Source organism: Numida meleagris, chromosome 21, assembly GCF_002078875.1.
Source record: "Numida meleagris isolate 19003 breed g44 Domestic line chromosome 21, NumMel1.0, whole genome shotgun sequence".
Lineage (NCBI taxonomy): Eukaryota > Metazoa > Chordata > Aves > Galliformes > Numididae > Numida > Numida meleagris.
Genome location: NC_034429.1, coordinates 2,890,270 through 2,915,466, shown reverse-complemented (window position 1 = coordinate 2,915,466; position 25,197 = coordinate 2,890,270). Strand labels below are relative to the sequence as shown.

General features: G+C 42.0%; 2 protein-coding genes across 7 annotated transcripts; one reads left to right on the top strand and one right to left on the bottom strand.

Moving 5' to 3' along the window:
- On the top strand, positions 14–14,216 carry PLAT (plasminogen activator, tissue type). Of its 5 annotated transcripts, none has more exons than XM_021375061.1 (16): positions 15–237; positions 1,348–1,965; positions 3,834–3,943; positions 4,696–4,735; positions 5,175–5,306; positions 5,663–5,776; positions 6,673–6,847; positions 7,383–7,474; positions 8,093–8,267; positions 8,610–8,695; positions 9,075–9,270; positions 9,772–9,908; positions 9,995–10,135; positions 11,735–11,883; positions 12,651–12,817; positions 13,172–14,216. In XM_021375061.1, the coding sequence occupies exons 3-15, from the start codon at positions 3,863–3,865 to the stop codon at positions 12,807–12,809; spliced, it is 1,677 nt and encodes a 558-aa protein (XP_021230736.1). In that variant the 5' UTR covers positions 15–237; positions 1,348–1,965; positions 3,834–3,862; the 3' UTR covers positions 12,810–12,817; positions 13,172–14,216. The 5 variants fall into 5 exon arrangements, with proteins under 5 accessions (XP_021230737.1, XP_021230736.1, XP_021230734.1 ...); XM_021375059.1 differs by having other exon boundaries at positions 358–1,965; XM_021375060.1 differs by having other exon boundaries at positions 15–480.
- AP3M2 (adaptor related protein complex 3 mu 2 subunit) lies at positions 14,619–24,980 on the bottom strand. 2 transcript variants are annotated; one of them, XM_021375064.1, is made up of 9 exons: positions 22,706–22,833; positions 21,813–21,871; positions 21,010–21,181; positions 20,552–20,689; positions 19,934–20,019; positions 19,137–19,270; positions 18,062–18,269; positions 16,729–16,873; positions 14,619–16,287 (listed from the first exon to the last, which is right to left on the bottom strand). In XM_021375064.1, exons 2-9 carry the CDS (start codon positions 21,834–21,836, stop codon positions 16,187–16,189), a joined length of 1,008 nt encoding a protein of 335 aa, XP_021230739.1. In that variant the 5' UTR covers positions 21,837–21,871; positions 22,706–22,833; the 3' UTR covers positions 14,619–16,186. The 2 variants fall into 2 exon arrangements, with proteins under 2 accessions (XP_021230739.1, XP_021230738.1); XM_021375063.1 differs by lacking the exon at positions 21,813–21,871 and having other exon boundaries at positions 22,706–24,980.

Sequence of the window (25,197 nt, the reverse complement as noted above, 5' to 3'; positions counted from 1 at the left end):
TGGGCCACGGCACTTCGGCTCCGCGGGGCCTGGGCCGTCTTCGCGGGCGCTTCCGGCTCCGGCGGCACGTGGTGCAGGGCAGCCCTTAAAGGGGCCGCGCTGCGGTGACGGCCACAACCGCTTTCCTCCGTCCGTCAAGTCTGGGCTACGAAGGTGATGAAGGAACTGGAGCGGTTCTCCAATGAAGAAATTCTGAGACGTGCGACCGTTCAGGCTGGAGTAGGGATGCTTTCCAAGGTTGGTATTTATTGTAAAAATGTTATGGTACTTATCATCAGGCAATGTAAAGCCTGAACCAAAGTTTCTTCAGCCTTTTACATTTCCTGCATTTTGCATCTGGTGTGGAACTGAAAACAGAGGCTCCACACAGCACCTGAGCAGCTGCCTTACAGCTGAAGTGTATCCAGACGTTGCGTGGGGATGCACTGTAACTTGGTAGTCGTGAAGAAAACCCTATCCTGATGCAGGATCAGCTGAGAGGTAAATCAGTGGGTGGTGCTGAACAGAGAAGGTACTATTATTGCTTGCTTTCCTAAAGCACAGTAAGAAGTACACATAGTACCCACACCACTCTCCAGACAGCTACAGCTGTCCTTAAGCTGCAACAAGCTACAAAATAATAACTTTTGAAGTCTTTCCTGAACGTTATTACTTTGTTAGAATCTTTAATCTAGAACTCCAGGAGCAAAAAACTATTGTCTTTAAAAGAAATAAAAGCCCGTTTGTTCAGTAGTGCCCAAACACCCTTTCTCAATACAGTCCCTTCTGGAAACAGTCAATTCCAACTGTTCCTAAAGCAGATTTATACCATTTACGTTACCAGCTGTAGTTTTACTCAGAGAGATATATGATAATCTTGACACAGGTTTTCATACTGAGAGGACCTTAACGTTCAGGATAAAGATTTTCCTCTCTGCCAGTGTGCAAACCATGTTTCCTGACAGAGGATTCTGTGCACTTACTTCCTGAAAGTGGGAGTCCCTCACATGCTATTTATGTCTGTGCTCACACTAAATTTTATCAGGAACCGATTTCTAGCGAATCGATTCCTAAAAGTTTGCACACACCTATTATTGTAACAATTGTATCATCAGTAGTTTTCATAACCCAGTTCTAAATTCAGTTCTAAAATTCCTCATTTGGATTTGTCTGCTGCACTTTTATAATGCAGGACTTTGTGACTGTTGTGTTTTTGACTCTGGCTGAGAAGTTTCATCTTCTGGGATGGACAGTATCAGTGAACATTTAACTCTGGTCCTTAACATGCTCTTCTTTATTTCTACCTAGAGATCCTAACATTTCCTCATTGTTATCAGTTAACTTGGGAGTTCTGATTTCTTCTTCCAGCAACACTGAAGCATGTTTTGACACAACGTCTCTGTGCCAAAGATTCTGAGTGGACGTCATTCCAATACAGCACACTGCTCCAGTTCAAAGCAGCAGTTTCTCAGCATTACGGCTAAGCCTGCAGACCTCTGGACATGTTAGAAACAATACATCTGTGCATTCACTCGAGGTGCCGCCTACTCCATTCCTCCCTCACATTCTTAGAAGCACAATGAGACAAGACAGTTCTTCATATGGGATACACACTACTCTCAGTCTCACTGAAGTTTAAGGTGTCTAATGCAGAAAAATTTGTTTTGAGGACTGCATCTGCTCTCTGATTAGAATAAAGAATGAACAAAGCAAACTGGATGCAAAATCCAGTATGTAAAATCCAAACCTCACAGTTTGGACACATGCCACTCCGTCCTAGATCATCCCAAGATGTTGGCTGCTATTTTTTCTCTTGGAGGAGTGGGAAGCACACCCTACTGCCCTCTTTAGGCTCCACCCCTTTCAGTGCCGTTTTAAGTAGGACGGAGCTTTTCAGAGATCGTATCAGAGATGTGGAAAACATAAGAACAGACTGGTCTGGGAAGCAAATCAGCAGCAGAAAACGAAAGAGGAAAAGCAAAAAAGGTATGTGCTACTCTGCACCCGTTTCAAAAACTGCATTTCCTGTTTTCAACATGTTTGGCATTATTATTAAATGCTACTTAATAAATTCTACTAAAATACCACGGCAGTTAACTAACTGAGCTATTGCCTTTCAGCTTTTGAGGATATATAAAGCTGGATGAGACTTCTAGCTTCCAGCTGCATTAAGCCTCAGCAAGCTGTTCCAGTAAAAGGGCAAACAACCTCAGGCTCAAACAGTTAGCAGGGAGTTCTCCCTAAACATGCTTCTTTTCAAATGATAGGACATACCGAGAATGATTCCCAAAATGACACCAGAGCTTGAAATACTCATTTTCTCCAATGCCTTCAAAGTAGGGATTTGTTCACTGTCGTACTTTAAAGACAAGCTGCACAAGTACAATATTCATCTGCTCAGCTTAGAAAATGGATACAGCAGCTCTTTCCCTAGAAGGCTGGAAAATGCAGCAAGAACCTGCAGTCCTACACTCTGGATCAGCAAGAGAGCTATTAGCACTGTAGATTCTCGAATGGCCATACTAGGTTACTGGGGGGGAAAACAGAGGAGGGAGCTACTTTCAATCACTACCAATAACTTTTTGTTTGACCTTATAAGCTGTATCTTTTTTTTTTGTTTAAGGTCTTATGCCATATCTGTAAGATAGTACACTAAGAGTGTAATTATTACTCAGAAGAACTCTTATTAACAAATTATAGTAGGAATGTGTGATTTAAAGTATTACTGACAACGATACTTCAGTAAAACCAGTGCATCTGCAGCATTCTTTAGGTCAACTCAAAGTCTGGACTGCTTAAGAGAACCCTACCAGAAAGCATGCTGCTCGGAGGTTTCTGCTTCAAGTCTTGTAAACATAGTATTTTTCAAACAGCTATGTGATTTCAGTTTGATAGGGCTTATCACTCAGAACATTCCAGTCTACTAGCATACACTGTACCTTTCTCAAGACTGAAAAGTATCTGCTAAAATGTGTTAACAGTTTTCCATGTTTAGTAGGACACCAACCACCACTGGCTAGACAGGCACAGGAGAAGGGAAGAAGGAAAGAAGGGGTGTAGTGCGATAATATAAACTAGCTGGAACAGAAGCAGGAAAAAAACTGGAAAAAAAGGACGCAGTATAGCAAAAGACTACAGACCACTTATACATATTAGACTACCTGCATTTTTAAGATATGAGAATGAGAAAAGAAATGTCATTTAGGCCAGCAAGGGAAAAAATAGATATTGCTCAGTTTCATCCATGGTAGTCCCACATACCCAGAAATGACACTGTGTTGTGAAGATGTCCCCTGATGCTCACAATGTGTTCTCTACCCAATGAACACTCAAAACCAGACCTCACTTGGACAAAGTTTCGTAGCCTCAGTGGAAGAAACCATCTGTTTGCCTCCTTTGTTAGGAAACAAACTGGGTGAAGGGAACTGAGTACAACACTGTAACGTATCTATCTCCCTGCAGTCAGAGGCTACAGAATCCCAAATTCACGCTTATGCCAAGAAACTTCCCAATCAAGGCCAAAACATATTTTGCAACAGTAACATGAAATACAATAGGATCACAGTACCCGAAGGTCCTTCCTATAATTATTTGTAACCGTGTCTGGGCAGGAACTTTTCCAGGTAAGAAATCAATTTCTCATGAGGGAAGAGGCAGATTTTCAAAGCAAATGAGATGAGTGGAGGCAGAGATCCAGATTCACAACTAGACCTAACTGTAGAGAACTGCGGAGTAGAAAGTGGGATTTAATGTTAAAAGCATTCTCATTATTTAAAACCTTAATTAAAACTTGAAGCTTTGAAAGTCATTCACTCTGTAAAACATCCTTTTCAATGTTTCATTTTTTCTTTTAGCTCTATAAATAACTTGGCATCTGGAGGTGATGTGGAAAACACTCAGAATGAAAAGCGAGCTCCTAAGTCTCCTTCTGCTGGTGGGAGCAATCAAGACTGCTCAATGCCAGGTGAGAGGGTAATACAACAAGTAATGGTCTTGCCATCCTCAGACACTTAACCTAGTTTTCGGCAGCTCTTCCTTACCAGTGACTCCAGCTGTCTGTATCAGACAAAAGAAGGATCTAGTTCTACTGCTAGAAATCAGGGGAAGAAAAATATTTTAATTGGCTGCAGGAGATGCATCTGTACCTTTTTGCTCCTTCCTTCCACCCCGCTTTCAGTGTTTAAATATGATGGATAACAAGTGAAAGTCTTGCACTAAAGGAAGGATCACACATCATTGCATACGTGTCCAGTCCATGCTGAGCTCTTATTATGACTAATCTTATTAACACATGCTCAGAAAAATGAAGTCTAATCAAAGTAATCACAGGGAAACAGCAAGCAAAAGCTGCCGAGCAAAAGTAACTGCTTGTTCACATTTACAAATTATTTTCTTGGATCTCCTGCAAATAGCAGAAAGCTGACAAGCCTTAGATAGCAGTTGGAGTGCTCCACCGGCACATAAATATTTCACGAACGATGCAAATAAAACACACCACCAAGTTCACATCACTCAAATGACAAGCAGTAACATGATAATCTGTACTAATTAAATCACTTGCAGTTTTTCAGTACCCATGCTGAAATACTTAATGCACTTTTCACTGTTCCCTCATTTTTGAGACCTCAAGAAGAAGAGTGGTTCTTTGAAGGCACTTGTACTCTCAGTTTTCTTAAGAGAGCAGTAACTCACAGAATTCACCTTCTCTACTTGCAGGGCTTGCACATGCGTTACAAACGGGGAGCCAGATCCAGAGGTAAGCCAGGCAAACTACAACTGCATGACCCAGAGGCTTTACAAACACAGGGGAGAGGAAAGCAGATGGCACTGAAGGAACGGAGCCTGAAAGCTGTTTTCCATGGCTGGGGGTGAAATCTGAGAATGGCAGATTCAGAAGACAAAAAATGCTAAAGTATTAATGCCATCCACACCCCAAAGAACAACGTTCTCCCCTCTCTCTGTTCTTCAAAGTCATAATGAGGCTGGTCATTAGCAAAACAGAACATTCAGCAGCTTAACAGTGACAGAGATGGGATAGTTTGGGTCTGGGAAGAAGAAAGGGTGGCCCGTTAGACTGAAGGTCCGATCGTGGATACTTTTTACCATGACAAGAGAAAGTTATTTTGCTCAGTGAGGTCTTTTCCTAAAAAAAAAAAATGACTCCCGAAAAGAAGGTTCCTTTTCTCCAATTACAGCCATTTGCACGGACTATTCATCTGGACAAATATACCAGCACAGGGGGAGCTGGCTGAGACTCTCAGGGAGCAGAATAGAATATTGTAGGTGTGACAGCGGTCGGAGTCGCTGCCACACTGTGCCCATCAGAGGTGAGTATGAAAAAGAAAGGAAAGGGTGGGAGATGACAGATTATCCATCTAATCATCCTAAAGAAAAACTCCATTGTCAGGGAAGGAGTTGCCACACAAAATTTGGCTTGAAATTAAAGCATCAGTATACACTGACTCAGGACAGAGCTAAGGAGGAATGGGCAAGAGGCTGAGAAAAGCTTATGATATTGTCAGTGGAGAGAACAGAGCAAGGGAGGAGTCTAACAGTACATACATATATTAGGGGAAAGTAGAACAGGCTAAAGAAGACTGACAGGAGGAGGACAGATGGGCATGTTGCCAGCTACTTACTTCTGTGAATTCTGATTGTTACCCGGCTTTTGTTTATACCACAGCCTGCACTCGAAAGAAATGCTACAATGGAGGCCAGTGTTCACAGGCATATTACTCCCCACAGCTCTTCATCTGCCAGTGTCACCAAGGTTTCTCTGGGAAGCAGTGTGAAATAGGTAAGTATGCCGATCCAGTTACTGTGAACAGTGCTGCTTGTTTTAGCTATGCAGTGCAGAAGGATTAGGTACTCAGAAACCACTACTGTGTACTGGTCTCTCTGCTAAGTTGCCTCTTTTTGTGGTAAAGCTACTGCTACCAACTTTAAAAAAGGACACCCGGGTTTCTCTGTGTCTCTTGAGGCCTCATGTAGAATACTGCATCCAGATCTGGGGCCTCCAGAATAAGAAAGACAAAGAACTGTTGGAGGGAGTCCAGAGGAGGGCCACAATGATGATTAGAGGGCTGGAGCACCACCTCTCCTTCAAATACAAGATGAGAGCATTGAGCTTGTTCAGCCTGGAGCAGAGAAGGCTCCAGGGACACCTCACTGCAGCCTTGCAATACTTTATAGGAGCCTAGTTATCAGGAGGGAGACAGACTTTTTATATTGTCCAATAACGACAGGGCAAGGGAGAATGGTTTTAAACTAAAAGAGAAGAGGTTTAGATTAGATGTTGGGGGGATATTTTTCACTCAGAAAGCGTTGAGGTGCTGGTATAGGTTGCCCAGAGAAGGTGTGGATGCCCCATCCCTTGAGGTATTTAAGGCCAGGCTGGATGGGGCCTTGGACAGCCCATCAAGCGCTTGATTTCGTGGTTGGCAACCCTGCCTGCATTAGGGGAGGCTAGAACTAGATGATCTTTAAGGTCCCTTCCAACTCAAGCCACTCTGATTCTCCGGCCTCTTGATAAAATACTAAGTTTTGAAGGTGAAGACATTTGTGTATATATAGAACTTGCTTGGAAAGATGTTTCACTGACTTACAAGACAAAGCATCTGGAACAAACTTTGAACGGAGCAGAGTCAGAGGAAGCAGAATTTCTGATGCTGTCTTTTGTTCCCTTTTGCTCAGATACTGAAGTTAAGTGCTACAAAAATGCTGGAGTAACATACAGGGGTACATGGAGCATAACAGAGAGCGGGGCTGAATGCCTGAATTGGAATGTCAACGGCTTGATGGACCGTAAATACAGCGGCCAAAGAAAGGATGCTGCTGAGCTGGGATTGGGCAATCACAACTACTGCAGGTGAGGGTCTCACATCAGAGCTGTAAGGATCTGATTATTCTGAGAACTTGGAGCAAAAAAGGCTATTTGCAACAGCCTAATACCAGCCATAGAACAGGCGCAAATGTGGTGCAGACCAAGAGCAGCAATTGATAGATTTCAATTTCTGAACCATCTAAGAGTGGGTGTTTGATAGACTACAAAATGCGTGCCTCTCTCACTCCATAGCCTTTCCCTTGTGCCCATTGCTGACTTCTTAGTGCCAAAAACTCCCTTTGCAAGCCAGTTTCCTATCACCTTTGCCTGCAGATCTAGACACTCCTCAAAACTCTACAATGTAGTATTTCTAAGCTGCACAAACAAGCTATCCACTCTTGCTACTGGCTGTCTCATCCTCACCTCCATGCTTTCATAACTAAAATAAGAATACAAAAGACTTCTGCTGGTTCAGTCCACCCCTTCACTACTGAGCACAATCAAGTTACTGAATTAGATGGCACACTTGAGACTACGAATTATAGGTTTATAATGATGCATAATGTCATAACTCTTTCAGAAACCCAGATGAGGACTCCAGACCTTGGTGCTATGTCTACAAAGGGGGAAAGTACACCTGGGAACACTGCAGCGTGCCCTCCTGTTCAAAAGGTACGTGCAGGAGGACAGAGAACGGGCTTTAGAGCTGCCACGACTCTCTGTATATCTAAGAGTTCTCTGGGGCCTTGTAACAATTAACAGTCAAGATGTTCTCACATTAAATCATGTTCAAGATTTTAATATTTATTACAGAGAGCCTGAGATAAGTATAGCTAATATATAGATGCCTTGACAGAAATCACAATTGGAACAGCTGATGGTTTACATGCATTGCTGCTGGAGAAGAGGAGGCTCAGAGGTGACTTTATCGCTCTCTGTAACTACCTGAAGGGAGGCTGTAGTGAGCTGGGGCTCAGCCTCTTCTCTCTTGTAACTAGTGACAGGACAAGAGGGAATGGACTCAAGTTGTGCCAGGGTAGATTCAGGCTGGACATTAGGAAATACTATTTTTCTGAAAAAGTGGTCAAGTGCTGGAATAGGCTGCCCAGGGAGGTAGGTGGTGGAGTCACCAACCCGGGAGGTGTTCAAAGAACGTTTAGAACGTTGTGTTGAGGGACATGGTTTAGTGGGGTTATGTTGGTGGTAGGTGGATGGTTGGACTGGATGATCTTGTAGGTCTTTTCCCACCTTGGTGGTTCTATGATTTAACATGCAGTTTTCTTATGTAAGTTGGAAATATCAATTGCAAAACTGGAAGAGGCACAGATTACCGAGGCAGTCACAGCGTTACCAGTTCTGGAGCTACCTGTTTGAGATGGAATTCTCAAGTGATTGTCAGCAAGTTATATACTGCTTGGAGAAAAGACGCTTACCAGCTAGGCCTTGGCAGTCACAATTTCTGCAGGTATGTATTCAGTAATACAATGAACTTAACAAGTTTCCTTGTGGTAGTGCTGAGGCAGGGCTCTAGTTGTTTATGTGAGTTATCAAAGCAGAGAAGGGATGTCATGGCTGGGAATCAAACTCTCTGCCAATAGTAATTTTCATTCCACTTGCTCTATCTATACTTCTCTAACACCAGACTCCATAAATGAAAATGTAACATGCCCCTTTTGCCCTCTGTATCTCTAAAAAGATCAAAAAGAGTACACTCAGATCCCGGTCTGCTGTCTTTAAGTGTTTCCTTCTCCCTAAGCTCTCTGTAGATCTGGTGATACAAGTTTTTCTTCTCCTTCCTGTACTGCAGGAATCCTGACAATGACAGCAAGCCCTGGTGCCATGTACTGAAAGGAAAACAGCTCACATGGGAGTACTGCGATGTGCCTACTTGCTGTAAGGATCCTAGCACTCCTGATTCTTCTCTTTCTTTGCAGCATTACTCTACTGTATGTTGCAAGCCTCTTACAGTAAAGTAAGAGATGGGGAAAAAAGCTCTTTAGGATAAAAAGGGATTCTGTGGCTCAGCTGTCACAGAAGTACCTTCTCTGCCAGATGAGAAGATCACAGAACGAGGAAATAGAAAAGACAGGGTTTCTTTACTGTGTTTTTCAAATCAATACAAGTTTCCTAGGAAACAGGAATGAGTCAGATACTGAACAGTTCATGATAGGTTGCCTCAGTATGCACTGACAACTAACAGACTCTTAACCCTAACTCAGAGCAAGAGTTCCTGAACAAAAAAAAAATCCCTTTCTGCATTTGTCACCTACAGCCACCTGTGGTTTACGGCGGCGCAGAGTACGCCAGTACCGGATTAAAGTTGGCTCCGAAGCAGACATTGAAGCACACCCATGGCAAGCTGCCATCTTTGTGAAGTATCACCGAGCACCCGGAGAACATTTCCTCTGTGGAGGAATTCTAATCAGTCCCTGCTGGGTTTTGTCAGCTGCTCACTGTTTTGAGGAAGGGTAAGTTGAGGATTCGGTACTCTTTGGGAAAGCATGATTAAAAAACAGTCTGGAGAATTGAAGAATCCAGTATTAGCCTTACTGGAGGAGTGAAAGACTTGAAAAAGACATTTACTCCACTAGGTCGTTCTACAGTAAAGAATCACTGAGTTAAATGTGACCAACATTACAGACAGGCATTTACTGGGCAAACTAGCTGTATGGCATTGAGGTACCACAGCAGAATATCAAATAGCTAAAGAACAAAGCTGTCAGCACTGAATGCAGAGCCATCTGAAACTTGCTAACAGCAAGGGACTTACAGAGGAGCTTTGCCATGGTGGCTGTAAGCAATTAGTGCAAAAACTAAGGCAAATAGGACATCTGAGGTCAAACTGCCTGACTGATGAAGTAGTAATAATGCTAAAATAAGAGAAGTAGAAGCTCCAACAGCACATCTTTAAGGAAAGGCTCTACTCCATTTAACACAGGAAGAAAGTAAAAACGCTTTTGTTTTTAAAGTTTTAGTACTGATCAGCTGAAGATTGTGCTGGGCAGGACTTCTCGAGAAACTCCAGAGGAGAGGGAACAAAAGTTTCAGGTGAAGAACTACATTGTACATGAGAGATTTGACTCAGAGAATTTCAACAACGATATTGGTAAGAATTTCTCTGACCTCACAATTCGATGGGTTGTGGTTTGCTAAAGCTTGATGTTAATCAAGTGGTGATTTTTCATTGTTCAGCTCTGCTGCAGTTACAATCTGACACAGAAGACTGTGCTATTGAAACAGATACTGTTCGAGCAGCCTGCCTCCCAACACCAGACCTGCAGCTGCCTGACTGGACTGAATGTGAGATCTCTGGTTATGGTAGAAATGAAGAATGTAAGTAGAAGATGCATTGTAGCCAAGGTCAGGTCCTCTGCCCCAGAGAATTCAAGCCTTTAGCACTGTCTAATGTGTGACTCCTGAATTATTTCATGGAATTATATTAGCTCTCCAAAATATAGATATATGTGGAACATACATAAAAACAAGTTTTGGTTTATTTCATTCACCTGAGGTCTGTCAGCTGCATGGGCAAGCAGAGTTTTCCTTGAAACTCTCAAACAGTAGAAACAGAAAATGGCATGATGAATAAGACAGAAAATTTGGCAGTCAAGACTCCCGCATTTCTGGTGTACCGAGATATTTATTGTATTTAATTCTTAACTTAGATATTGTCACTCTGACAGAAACCCATTTCTGTCAAGACTGAATATACTATGAATATACTATGCAGTTGTGGGTAGTTGCATTAATCCATAACATACATTGGCTATGCAGTAATTAGCAAAAAAAAAAACAAACCAAACCTGAAGAGGTAACAGTCCTGGATATATATTAAAAAGGCCAGCCAAATCAATCAGAATAGTTCCATTGGACAGTACCTACAAAGGTCATCAAGTTCAACTGCCTGGCTGCTTCAGGGCTATCCAAAAGTTAAAGTACAGTTTTTTGATTATGCCCTCAATACTTCTTGAACACTGACAGGCACGCAGTATCAACCACCTCACCAGGAACAGTTTTAAAACAGAGCTACTTCAAAAATCAGAGGCAAGAAAATGCCAGGAATAAAACCTGTCTGGAAGTACACGTAGACTAACCTGTATTTCAAAAAAAAAAAAAAAGAAAAAAAAAGCAGCTCTAACCTTACTGGCATTTATTTTTATTATCTTTAAATTGTAAACACCAAGGCAGAGACTGTGAAGCATCCATCATAACAAGGACAAATCACGATTTGAGCCATTAAGGCTTTTGGAACAGACTTAACATACAACCTTAACAGAAGACTGTATCATAAAATGTTTTAAAAGAGCTTAGTGTTTCTTTTTTCCACAGGGAGTAGAGAGTTAACTCTTTCACAGAAAAAGGTCCCTGCAATTATAATTCAAAACCAGACTGAAAAACAGTCCTGCCAACTTTCAGCTTTGTGCAGTTGCAACTATGCAGAAGAATAAAACCAGCATGCAAGGCAAAAATAAATTGATTCCATTCCGAGATAACATTCCTATCTAGTTATTCAGTATTTTGTACAACCACACATCTGTTTTTAACTAACCCAAATCTAATACTAAGAGTCAGGATCCCTTTTCATACAGGTAGTGATTTTTAGATGCACTTCATTTAGACTGACGTAATTCATGCAAGGACAACTTAACCATCCAAGAAACCTAGCAATCTGCACCCTGTAAAATTCTCTAACATTTAAGCTTGCTGAAACTGCAAAATTGTCTTTCAACTATATTTAGATTGTTCTCGCTGGCAAAGCAGAACCCCCATGAATTAAACAAAGACTCCTGGCAAGGAAATACTAGTTTTACCACCCTCCTCTCCTGCCACTAGTTAGCATGCTCTCTCCCAAACTACAGAAACTGAACTGCAAAGTTTTCCATATACAGATTTTTTTTTCCACATATATATATATATTCATGCCCCTTTCAGTTTCACCCTTTTATTCAGAGCACCTGAAGGAAGGCCACGTCAGACTATTTCCAGCCAGTCGGTGCACCACAAAGCATCTAGACAACCGGACAGTTACAGACAATATGTTATGTGCAGGAGACACAAGGCACCTCGATGATGCTTGTAAGGTAAACCCAGTTCTATTCCCCCTTTTTTTTCCCCTCCTAGGTCTGTTTTTGATAATCTAAATTAACTAAACAGAAATCTTCATAAAATAAAGTCCTGCACGGCAATTCCAGTGAACTTCCGTTTAAAATAACTTAACTGCTGAGTCCTCTTTTTTTAACCCCCCCCCCCCCACCTTTTTAACTCCTAGCTAGGAATGCAGGCTAAATTCAATCAAGCAAACTAGAATAAAGACTAAAAATTTTAAACACAGGAAATACCACAAAACTGAGCAGGAGACTCCACCTCAGTTTCCTATTATTTTTCTATTATGTGAGCAAGCACACCTAAAATAAAGATCTGCACCATTTCAGTTTCACCACCTCTTCAATAATCACGCTTTACTCACAGTAGCGTAAAGCAGCCTGGACCTTTAGAGTTTGAATAGTATTTCTTGTCTCATTCTTAACAAAAATGCCTCACGTTTCATAAATGAGTGCTAAACAAAGGTAGACACCTTTGTTTCAGACTGTCTGGAGTCTCTCCTCTGATATGAGAAGAGCACTAACGGATTCTGTCTGAAACACAGAGGGTGCTTACGTGAAAGCGCTGTTATTAAGAGCACTGGAAGCATGGTGTCTTTGACTTGTTGGTATGCTACAGAGTATTTAAGGAGACGTGAGAGATGGCATCTAGTGTACCATTATAGCCACTGAATAGGGAAAAAAAACAGTACTGAACATACATACGCAAGAAAAGAGATTCTTACTAACCTGGTATTTTTCTGCAGGGTGACTCTGGAGGGCCTCTGGTCTGCATGAAAGATGATCGCATGCATCTAATAGGAATCATCAGCTGGGGAATAGGCTGTGGCCGCAAAGACATACCTGGTGTTTATACAAATGTGAACCGTTATCTTAACTGGATTCAGAACAACATGAAATCCTGAGGAAGAAGGTAACTATCCAAAATCCCATGACCGTGCCTTTACAACTTGCTTTGAGGTGTTTTGAAGATATTGATGGGGTATCCTATCTGTCCAGATGCTTATGACTTTCAGTATAAAAGGAAGACATACTACTGTGTGCGGTACAGGCAATTTCTCGAATTACTCCACTTTCCTCACTACAAGTTGTCACAATCTAAGAGCTCTTTTCCCCTTGCATCTTTTTCTCCTTTCATCAAATCACATGGGTACAATTAAAACTAAATTTTGGCTTGCAAAATGTGAGCTATGTTGTTTTGGGAACGGGTGAACTTAAATCTGTCTCATTTGCCTTCACTTCCTGAAACTTTCATCTCCTTTTTTAGATCATGAAGACTCAAGAGACACGTGGACATACGTCTTCTATAACATGGCCCTAGGGCATACCTGAACATATTACAAAGGGCATTGTTTATTAATTCAAATTTATTCCCACAAACCCCTTCCTCACCCCTCCTCTTTGGAGGAATGTTCTTTTCTAGCTTTCAAGCCATGAGACAGAAAAGTATCTCCCTTTGAACAACGGGCTAAACGAGAAAGTCTCATGATCTCATATGAAAAAACATGATCAAAAGAAGAAGTGCAATGGAAAGACACATACTTTCTTACCCAAAATTCACCTGCCTGCAGCAAGGTGAATCAAAGAAGTGCTGAGCTTGAGTCCTTACTCTACGCAGGCTTTTTCTAGCTTGGATTATCTCCATTTGGGTCTCACATAGCAAAAATAACACCCTGTGCTACGTCCACATCAAAAAACACACTGCTGTAACACTTCTGTGTGTGAGGAGAGGAGGGGAGAATAAGTCTTTTAATGTACTTTTCTTTACAATTCTTAAAGGTGTGCTTTTTTGGTTTTGTTGTTGTTGAAGTACTATGCAGGTATTTTAAGTTATTCTGCACTTGTCTGGCTTAACAGTAAAATTTCCACCACTGTACAAACAACTGACATGTCTAAACTTGTCCAGCAAAACATAATAATTCACACTTACCTCCACTGAATTTACAGCTGCGCTCTTTGTAACACAGTATTAACAATGGATTTGCAAATAAAAATTTTATTTCTTATTTGGCTGTATATTTGGAATAAATTCTAGTTAGGATTAAGCTCTGTCCTTACAATGTTTTACTCTGGTTATTTAAACTGGTTTCCAACTCCAATAGAAATAACAAACATCTAGGCATGGGCTGTTTACTTCCATATCGCTGTACCACTTGCTTTTTCAGTTTGGAACGGATTTATTAACAGAGTCTAAGATTAAGCTATCTGATCAAAAACAGAACGGCATGCTTGTTAGGACGTTCTGTTCTTGCTGTTGCTTTTCCTCCTTACAGGAGCCAAACATAAAAATAAATAATAGGTAAAAACCGTAACACAGCCTTACTTGCCATAGAATCAACACTTCACTTTTTGACTATTGAATGTCCATGCATTACTATCTGTTACAAAAGCAAAAGGATAAGTCTAACCATAGCCTCTTCAAGCACTTGCTAGACATGCATCTATCTAAAACTAAAGATCACATCACACAAAGGCTGTATTTATCCTCTAACAGAAAACAGAATGAGTTTAACAGTGACATCACACAAGAGAATCTTGATGATTAACACCTAGCAAACATTACTTGAACTCCAATTGCCATGCAATACATGGCAATGCAATGCTAAGTGGTGTCTGTATACTTCCTAAGATTTAAGCTTCTTTAAGAGATGCTTTCTAGAACTTCAACTGCGTATCATGTAAAGCCCACACAAACCACTCTGAAATGACACGGGTGACAGGAAAAAATTAATTTTATTCATGCTCTTGTTGAAGCTTATGTTTGCAATAAACATGCTCCCAATATGAGGTCACCTGCTGTGGCATTCATCAGTTGCACTGGAAAATGCAATTCCAAAAGCAAAATGCCACTCATCCACTGCTAGTTTCCATCACAGGCAAAACAGAGTGCATGTTATTCTTCATTTAGGGTCATATCATTCTGTTCACAAGCATGGACCACACATGCTGGATTGCACAGCCACCTGACAAATGCTGTAATCACATGTACAGCATTTTATGAACCAGTTCTGCTACCAAGAAAATTAACACACTGGCATCTAGTGGCTGAAGAGCACGCTACAAACAATACAAAACCGTGCATGCGCCTCTCATTTCATATTTAAGCTTTACAGAGAGATGCAGCACAGATTGGGATGGGCATATGTAGCATCAACTCTTGCAGAAGAGATTGTCTTAGTGAGAAATCCTGCACAGGCTTGAATCCACCTGCACAGCAGCTAATTGAGACAGGAACTGGAATGAAGTACGGTCAGGAACATGACAATGGTACCAGGACATAATTGTTTGAGATAAAGACACCAGAGAGCAGGAAAACAGCAGTATCACCTTCATTTGTAATAGGCAGGCAGAAAGAAAAATAGATTTCAACAAGTTAGAGGATAGCGATCATCTTCACTTGCTGCAGCTTGAATTTAAAAGGGCTTCCATCAGAGTGCTACATCTCCACACAAATTCTTCTCCTGCCTCCTCCCTGACTACCCAAAGAAACTAGGAAAAACGTTACCTCTAAATACCGAGGACAGAAGAAAAGAAACAGAACTACATTCAGATATCACCACCCATCAGTTACAAGATAAGCGCTACAGTCAGCTCTTCACAGGATTCCATTTTAAGATCTGGATGAGTTTCCAGCCTATCCCCAAATCTTTAAGATGCTTAATGATCAAGACGGATCATGAAATATTAAGGAAAAGAGTTGAATTTTTCCACTTCCTCCTTCTGCAGCACCTTCCCCAAACTCAGGCTTTTTAAAATCCCATCCTGGTTGAGACAATCTACCTTTACAGTTTCAGCCCCTTCAAGGGGCAATGGCCAGCAGATTTCACCACTGCCAAAAACTATAGCTCTCCAACCTAACACTCAGTGTTAGACCATCACTCTGCAGTTGAACCCTGTGGAAATTCAACTTCTTATCATCTACAAAGGGATAAAAAACAGCCAGAATATAAGGAAAAGGAGTTGGAAAAACAATCCCTAGAATTTCCTTTAAGACAGAAAGATGAAGGTGATACAAACTTCGACATCTGACTTACTAGTCCCAAGGGACCTGAAGTCCTCTCCCACCTGCCAGAGCTGCAAATGCTTCAGGCTCAGCTAAGGATGAGATAGTTTCAGGTCAACTTTATTTTTCCCTCCCTCCCAGCACTCTAAGCACTGGCTATCCTGCTCATGCTACCAAAGGAAAGGGTGCAACCCTAAATAGACAGACCAGGGCGAAGCTGTATCCAACAGCTAGGGACAGGAGAAACAAGAAAGTGTTTTTCCTCACTATCATGATCCTCTAGGTTCGGACTTGGAACTTGCCAGCTTTAGTCATGTATTTTATCCCCTTGAATGGCTTGTACTTCTCCCCATACATGTCCAAGCGATTCACTTTCAGTCCTAAAAACAAAGACAGAATAAGACTGACTATTGCCACAAATATAGCAGACAGACCGTCAGGGTAAAGAAACACAAGACCATACTGAAAGGGCAGACAGCATAGGGAAAGTTTTGGTAAGCAGGAGAAAAATGAATAAAAAGAAAAAAAAAAAAGGAACATATAGAAATCCTGACAATTAATTGTCAGAATCATTCTTATAAACACAACCATACTCTGAAATTATTTATGGGGTCATAAGCAAGAAATGCAAGAGGATGCAGACAGGCTGTTTCACAGAGCAGGGAGAAAAATGCAAAAAAATCCATTTAACCGTTGCTTAAGCACACAATTAGATGTCAGACAGAATGTACTTCAGAAGGCCTGCGGAGCTACATCAGCTGCGCAGAATGAGTACTGGCAAAGCAGAAAACGTTCAGATTCTTCACCTGACAATCACTTACCAGATATAGCCAGCTGCTGAATTTTAAACTGCAGGTTAATCGTGGGGTTTTCATCTGGTTTCGATGTCCCAGCTTGCAGATTCATGCTACCCTTCAGGCTTGGCAGCTTCTGGGGGTTTATCTTCCCCACATCCCACGTGAGCAACTTCAAGGAACAGCAAATACAGCAGTTAAGCAGAAATACACCCAGTTAAGCAGTAACACCCCCTAAAGAACTCCTTGTAATGACAACTTCTATTGTTTCTCTATGGAAAAGTTCTTTGTCTCAGTGTAACACTATAATGAGATAGAAAATACAGTGATAATAGCAGGGTAGCAAAGTCTTTGGGTGCAGCAAATGAGGACAAGCCCAAATCCAGCAGCCATGGACACAGAAACAAAGGAAGAAAATTCGCTTACCCTTGAAAGGGCTCAGGTAGGCAGGGATCTCCACCAAGATACCCTTGCCTTCACTGCCAACCCTTAAATAAGGTCTCGGAAGGGGTGGATCCTGGCTTCACCCTTCTGGTCACTCAGGTGCATTGCATGCACCTGAGCTCCTCTGGGTTGGCCCTGCCTTCCCACCAGGTGCTCAGTCACTACCTCAAGCTGTGACTTAGCATTTCTGCTACACTCAGTATCTTCCTTTTTATATTGGATACAAACTCCTCGATCAAGTCTGGGGTCCTCCACTTCAGATATAGCAAAGACTTAAGGAGCAGCTGTCTTTGTTCTCCCTACCTTTCCAGTGATGTTTCTCAAAAGCATATTTTGAACAGTATTTCCACTATTTGTGCTATGAGCTCCACTTTCTATGGGCAACAGTCACATAAGTAATGCAGAATCACCTCCCTTCCACGTGGCTGAAGCAGTGTTGCCTGATGCTCTACTGAGGATAAACATTACAGCTTGCAGAAACAAGCAAAAAAATAGAATCCTGGTGTATGTGTTGGGGAAGGAAATCAAAACCCGCTACCCAACTCAAATCCTCAGTGCTTGCAAAGGATTAAACGTTGGTAGGCAGGATGAAGCATGATAATCAGATAAGCAGAAATTTGTAAACCTGTCACTAGACTCATGCCTCATTGTACAACACCAATCCTTGACTTCCTGCACACACCGAGAAACCAGAACTACAATCCATTCTGGCACTCAGCTATCTGCAGTGTGGCTTTAGACAACTTCCTGCGTGCAACTGTTCAAGAAACAGGAGGATATCAAGTTCACACCCCAGGAAAAGATACTGCCTTGATAGCATCAATATTAAAAGAAATATTCTCTTAAGCATGAACAGTTCAACTTCATTTGCTGAAAGGATAAAATTAAACAAACAAAAAAATCTAATTTCTCTCACCTTTGTAACTGGATCAAAGATGTGTGTACCCTGAGAGGGTGTGAGGCTCATATTCAAGACACCTTTTGGCATCTGGCTAGTAACCATCACTCCCTCTATAGTCTTCCCCATAGTCTGCTTTGGTCCCACCGTGATTTCAAAGCGTCCCAGCGAGCTGCTATCACGAAAACTGATGTTGTGTTTAACATATACAGGAATTGCCACAAGACTAGAACAAAGAGGAGAACAGAGTCCTTGTTAATTTTTCGCCTTCATTTTTGGTTTTCACTGCTCCCAGTAAAAGGAAAATACAAGGAAAGACAGCAGGAAATGTGATCTTCTTAAAGGAGAAGGATGTCCTATTCTTTTTAATCAGAGAGCAAATTCAGAATGCTGTCTTGAAGCCTTAATTACTTTTTTTTTTTTTTTAAAACAAACTTTCTGTATCTTAGCTTTCTACTTCCTCCAACATGGGTGAGGACATCCAATGTAATAGAAGAAATGAGCAATAGACAGCAGAATCTTTTTACGTGTCATAATCAAGCTAGTAAGCAGTTCCAGACAGTGCAGCAGCAATTGAGCTGCCTGCTTCAAACTTTTTTTTTCCCCTGCTCCTTTTCACTGACTTAAGTCTGATAAAGTTTAACAAAATGCTTTACCATCTGTAACCTCAACTGCCTATTGTCAGCCAGAATTCTGCTTCCAGAATTCATAGTTGTATTAAGACATCAAACAAAACAAAAAAACCAACAGGATTATCAGACTATTTTATCTTAAAGTTTTTTATAAATACAGGTAATTATCAGCCTGTTTACTCAATATTGCGTAATTCATTCTCACTTTCGTTTGTTCACCTGCTACTAGTTTTTTGAGAAGTGCAGACTGACTAGAAACGAAAGACAAAAATCACTGCTCCCAGCAGTAAGACACTACGTTTTAAAAAAGCACAAGCTACCATGCACTCCCACTTCATTTGGCACAACAAGCCATCTAATCTTTAAAATCCAATTTATTTTTATCGTTACCCTGGCCCTTCCTTCCTTCTAGTCAGGAAGATCCAAATTCCATAATCTGCAGCACTAAATTCAACACTTACTTCTGAGCACTGACATGGTAAGACAGCAAGCGAAAATTTCCATCAGGTGGAATGAAAGAGAGTATCCTCTCTGACTCCCAGCGCTTAAAACGCACACATGGATGAAAACTGACATCATCCAATAACCGAGGATTCTGAAATAAAAGAAAGGCTACTGAAAGCAATACTACCTGAAGTAACTACTTGAATTCTTCTTTTCAATCTTCTCTCTGTGAAGGACCGTCCCCATTTGAACACACCTACACTGAGGCATGTTAAGCTATTCGATGTTGTTACATCTGTGCATAGTGGTATTCAATATTCTCAGTCCTATTCAGACTGGATATCAGGGAAAATCTCCTTACTGTGAGGGTGGCCAAACACTGGAACAGGCTTCTTAGAGATGCTGTTGATGCCCTGTGCCTGCCAGTGTCCAAGACGCACTTGGATAACACCCTCAAGAACATGCTCTAACATTTGCTTAGCCCGAAAGAGGTTGGGCTCAACTACACCATTCTATTCTATCTTAGCAAATTCAGTTATGTCAGATAATTAAACTTATGCACACTCATAAAAATCCCAGAAACTTAGCCACAGAACACACAAGCAGTAGTTTTAATAAAGAACCTGAAAATAAAACCCTTAGGCTCAAAGTTGCTGAAGTTCATTGTGAGTTTCCATTGTCAATTCTTTCTCTTTTTGTTTGGTATACCTAGGTTCTGATCTACTGGAAACCATCACAGTAAACCAGAGATCTTAGTGGCATGGCTGGGAAACTCTTCAAAATATTTAAGTAGAGATACATCCTTGAGCTTTACCATAAAGGAAAGGGTAAGGTCTGGCATCCCAGTCAGCTTGACACAAGCATCAATTACTCCTTGGATTTCAGCAGTAATTGTAGAACCTACAACAATAAAAGCAAACACAGGAGACTATATTAACCTTATCAAAACTCATCACAACGTGGAAAAATTATCGATGAGGAAGAAGGGAATTTAATATATTTATGAAGTGTCATCATACATTACATTGCCTGTTCATATTTCTCACTTCGAACCACTTCTAGAGAAGATGTATACAAACAAGAAACACTGACATCTATAATGCCCATCCCAATGCACAACAGCAGTAGCTTCCAACTCTGGTAAGACTAAGGTACATTAAAACTAAGGAGACAGTGCTGTGCGGAATTTCTAGTCACCTTCTATTTTCCCTGTACAAAATTGTTTACAAGACCTCATAAGCAGTCAGAGGAGAACAACAAGTGAAAATGTTGATACTTCTCTAAAATTTCTGACTGAATAGCACCTACGACTTGGCAACATTTCAAAGAAGAGGAACAAAACTTCCCACACTTAATCAAAGGAGCACCTCTTTGGAAAACACAAACTATTAGAACAAGTTACCCTGGTCTTAGCAAAAAGCAACTCCCATACCTGATTTGTCAATTATTGCGTCTATCTCCTCAATCACATCAAAATATGCCTCATTGTTGGTGTATTTCACACCAGTACGTCTCCAAGGCACCACTGATAGCTGTCCAGTAGGAAGCTGGTCACCCACATTAGTGCTTCCTGGAAGAAGAACAGTAATCACAACAACCACAGAAGACAGACAACGTTCTAGAACAAGTTCCTGGCCTCACCTAACTAGATTGCAATTAATTTCCAAGAAACCTCTGTCTCTTTACGGGAGAGCAACTATTCATTGTTTGTATTCTACAGTTTGCGTCTTCACATCCACAAGCACTAACATGAGACTCCCAAAATACATCTGTGCTGCAGTTTAGAAGGGTATGGAACAACATGTATTTCTTCACCAGTGTCCAGATTGACTTATGTAGGAATACTGCCACGCAGTCTCACCAGTTTATCTACTTTTTGTTTCCTTGTACCTGTGATGGTGTTGACTACGGTTCGCAGGATAGTTGGAGGCTTTATCAGTTCTTTGAGAATATTAGATTCTGTTGCCAACGGAAAGCCATTGTCTAGCATCTCTTCCAGCACCTCATAAACCACCACAACGTTGTCCTTGATCATCACCTCTGAACAGACACCAAAGTAATCCTGTGCAAAAGAAATAATTACTTAATCTCTAGAGGAGAATATTAGTGACCATTCAGTTCATTTTCTCCCACGAAGAAACAAATCAAGCTTCTCCTTGCAGCAGGTGAAACAGCACTTGATACTCCGCATATTAACAGAAGCACATGAGACTGAACACTCCAACAAGCAAGCAGAACTCTAGGCATACCTTCACGTTTGCCCCAGAAAGCTGGCAAATCACTGCATTGTTGTGTGCATCTATTTCCTTTCTATACAATGGGATTCACTCCAATAGCCAAGAGAGTTTTCAACTGGCATTTGAAAGCAGCTCTAATGCAACTGATTAAGTAGCAATATTAACTAAAACCAAACAATTTCCTGAAGTACGTTTTGGCTTGAACATGAAACAAAACAGACTTCCATATCAATCAAAGTAACTCAGATTCTGATTGTAATAATGCTTGTACCTGGTTACTTCAACTCTGATGGCTTTCAAAGAAAGAACAATTACAGAATGATGGTTGGGAATCTACCTGACAACATTATTTGGAAATTCTAATTAAATTACTTTTCCACTCGAGCCATACCTAGCCAAATAGCTCAGCACAACATCAGAATCAGCATCAGGCAATCTAAAGACAACAGGTCTCACCAAAAGAAAGTCAAATCCACACATGGAAAAAAACCAAACGCACTGCTTGGATTCAAACCCTGGGGATAAACAAAGAGTCAGTCACACTCTGAACTTGATGAAACATAATTCAGAGCCTACCGTCACATTCTAACTAGCATTTGGAAAAAAAGTTCACGTGATACTCATTTGACCAAGCACTAACATTTCCTGCATTTTGATAGGATGTTGATCACAAGACATTTCAAACCCAGACTGTACAATCATGGTGCTGGCAGGCAGAAGAGAGATACGTTCTGCATTCTACATCCCCAAGCTGACTCACAGTCATGTCAGCAGAGAGGAAATGCAGTTGCTCTGAGGCAACTTCTACAACTCACTTCTTTAGGAAGCAAGGTACACTTCCAAGAAACATTGCTACCTGTAAACATGTGGGTAGACTGTCAGACTAAGGTACACAAACTGCAGAAATTCTCTTGCGAATTTCTGAGACTTGTGAGACCAAATCCAGTTTGGTCTCACAAGTGCAGCTCCTAGAAGATACAGGATTGCAAAACAGACATATAGTTCTTGATCACTGAAAGCTCCTTCCTGCAAGCGAACATTTATCTTGAATCCATCGTCATCCTGAGAAGTTAATTCCTAGACACTGCAAGCACTCAGCACACACTCTAAATCCTGGCTGGTATAGGATGAGAGTTAAGAGAGGAAAAAGAGAAAACGAATTGTCGCTAACTTGGAAGACTCCCTTTTCCTCCTCTCTATCACTATTCTCCTTTGCAGCACGGTGGTGATGTCAGGCTCCTCCGTTCCTAACCTCCCCGGCACTCGCCAACACCAACCCGCCCTTCCGCCAATGCAGCACGAGCTCTGCCACGCCAGCTCTGCGCTGACCCCGGCCACGTGAGCCACACCTGGAAGGTGTCGACGACACGGTGCAGAAACTCAATGACGAAGAGAGGTGGCACCTCCGTCTGGATAACAGCCACAAAGAAGATCTTGTGGCGGTAGACGCTGAGGAGGTAGTGATGCGGCGTGGAGATCACCGGCGGCACGTTCTCCGCCTCTGAGGCCCTCTCCTGTGCCTCGAAGAAGTAGTCACAGACAGAGCGGCTGACGACACTCTTCCAGTGCTTCTCTAGGAAGATGTCCCCCGAGGCGTTAATGAGGAACAGGCTGTGGATCATGACTACGGCGGACGGGCCAACGGCAGCGCCGTCCCACGGCAAGAAAGAGCCTCTCGGGGCGAGCTTTCGCAGCGAGCACTCGGACGGAGCGACCCGCTCCCAGCCGAGCCCGATACGCCGAGGAGAGGCGCGCGGGTGATGACGCACAGAACGGCACGGCACGGCACGGCACGGCACGTCTGCGCTTCCATTGGGGGAGCGCCCTACCCCGCTCCAGAGCACGCTCCGCCAGCAGGGGGCCGCGCCGCCGCCTCTACTCGGTTGTGATCAACTGCTCCGGTGAGGGTAAATGTCAATCCAGGACCAGAAAAGCAGCCTCTTTTATACCACGGAAAGAGCTGCGTGAGCGTACAGCTCTTACTGCGTGGGAAAGAAGGTGGCGGCCTCCGGGTCAGGACTGCTGCAAAAGCACCAGAGAACTCGAGTCTGAGGCGCTGCTGCCACCTGACCTTCACGGGGCCGTTTAAAGCCTATGTTAGATCTTGTTTTCTACTTGTTGTAACTAATTTTCCCCCCAGATTCCCTATTTTGTTGTCACTATTTCTCCCCAAAACGGGGCAGTGGTCAGGCTGTTCATGCTGACATCACATTTTATTAATCCAGCGTGCAAAAGATTAGTTTTTTCACAAAAGCAGAAATGAGAGAGAACTGACCTACGTACTGTCATTTACACTTATGATTTGTTTCAAGTGAGTTTTTAAACAGCAAGGTATTTTTTAAAATGTCTAATTCAAAACACTGCAATGAATTACATGTTTGAGAGCAACAAAGAGGTATATGTCATTTAATTACAGTGTTCTGTTCTAAATTTAAAACAATTGTCTAGGGTTTTAACATTGCTAAGAGGTTCTTGCTGTATTATCAGAAGTCATATAGGCATCATAGATAGAAAGCAGCAGCACACAGTTAAGTTGAACAACAACAGAAAGCCTTTATACAATTGCCAGGTTCTCTGAGAAACTCAAGCCTTTCTTTTTAACCTAGAAATTAAAGTCTATAGTCATGAGATACTTCTCTTCAATACGAGCATTCATTTCTTGTCTCACATAACACCGATCCATTTTCCCTGCACCATACATACATTGTTTAAAAACCTCAATCTCTGACTGCTTGTGCTTCTCATCAAAATTGTTAATATTTCAACCAGGTCATCTGAAACTTAAACTTCTCCAAGAATTTTCCCATATCTTGCGGGATTTAACTGCTGTTTGCTGCTGCAGGAATGTTTCCTATTTGCTTCCAAACTGCTAGCAGAAGGATCGTGTTTTGTTCTGAAAGTCAGTAAATGCTTTTCTCTACAATGGCTCAGGAGTTTATATAAACTGGGATGTAAAGGAGAACACAGCAGAAGGTACAGCAAGAACAGAATTCCATGTTGCTGGTTAATTTCATGACAGCCTGAAAACAACTCAGCTAAGGGTACTTGAACCCTCAGGGGCAAAGATCAATGCTAAAAATAAGCAGTTGCCAAACAGTGCACTATCTTCATAAAACGATCCCTTTCTTCTGTAGTTTGCCACATATAAGAATTCTGATGAATTAACTGTTAGCCTGCGCCGTGACAATAAAACAAAGTAGAAGGAAACGAGCTAGTTTTTATTTCTAAATTACTGAACAACAACAAATAATTTTGAAAGGTTGCCAGAAACAACCAACTGCAAATTCTGAAACAGAATGGACTCCGGAGACTGACACACACCGTTCCGGGAACACAGCTGGTTTCCACTGTTAAATCAGTACTGAATCCTTGCTGTGATGGGCGAGTAAGTTTTGATACACTTACTCACATTATTCTCCGGAAATTACACTTGTATTTCACTGAGAACATTTTCTTTTGCACTGAAAAACCTATTCTAACACCAGAAGATACATCGACGATGTCAGAAAGTTACTGAAACTGCCTGACAAAGACATCCAGTCTCCAAACGAGGGGCAGGCACGGTGTGCGCCCTTCGAGCTGCGGATATCGTTATTGTAGAATACCTCACTTAATTCAGCCTACGAGGCAGATTTTCGTCCTACCTTAGGGGCTGTCACCACCTTTTCACAGCACCATGGTCCGCCCGTGCCGTTCCCGCAGAACTCCGGGCGGGCGGCAGCCGTACCGCGCTCACAACCCCCAGCTCCGGGGCGCAGAGCACTCCCGCCCCAGCGCGGCTCCCAACGAGCCCGTTCCGCGCCGTCCGCACAGCGCTCCAGGCCGATCCCGAGGACTGCGC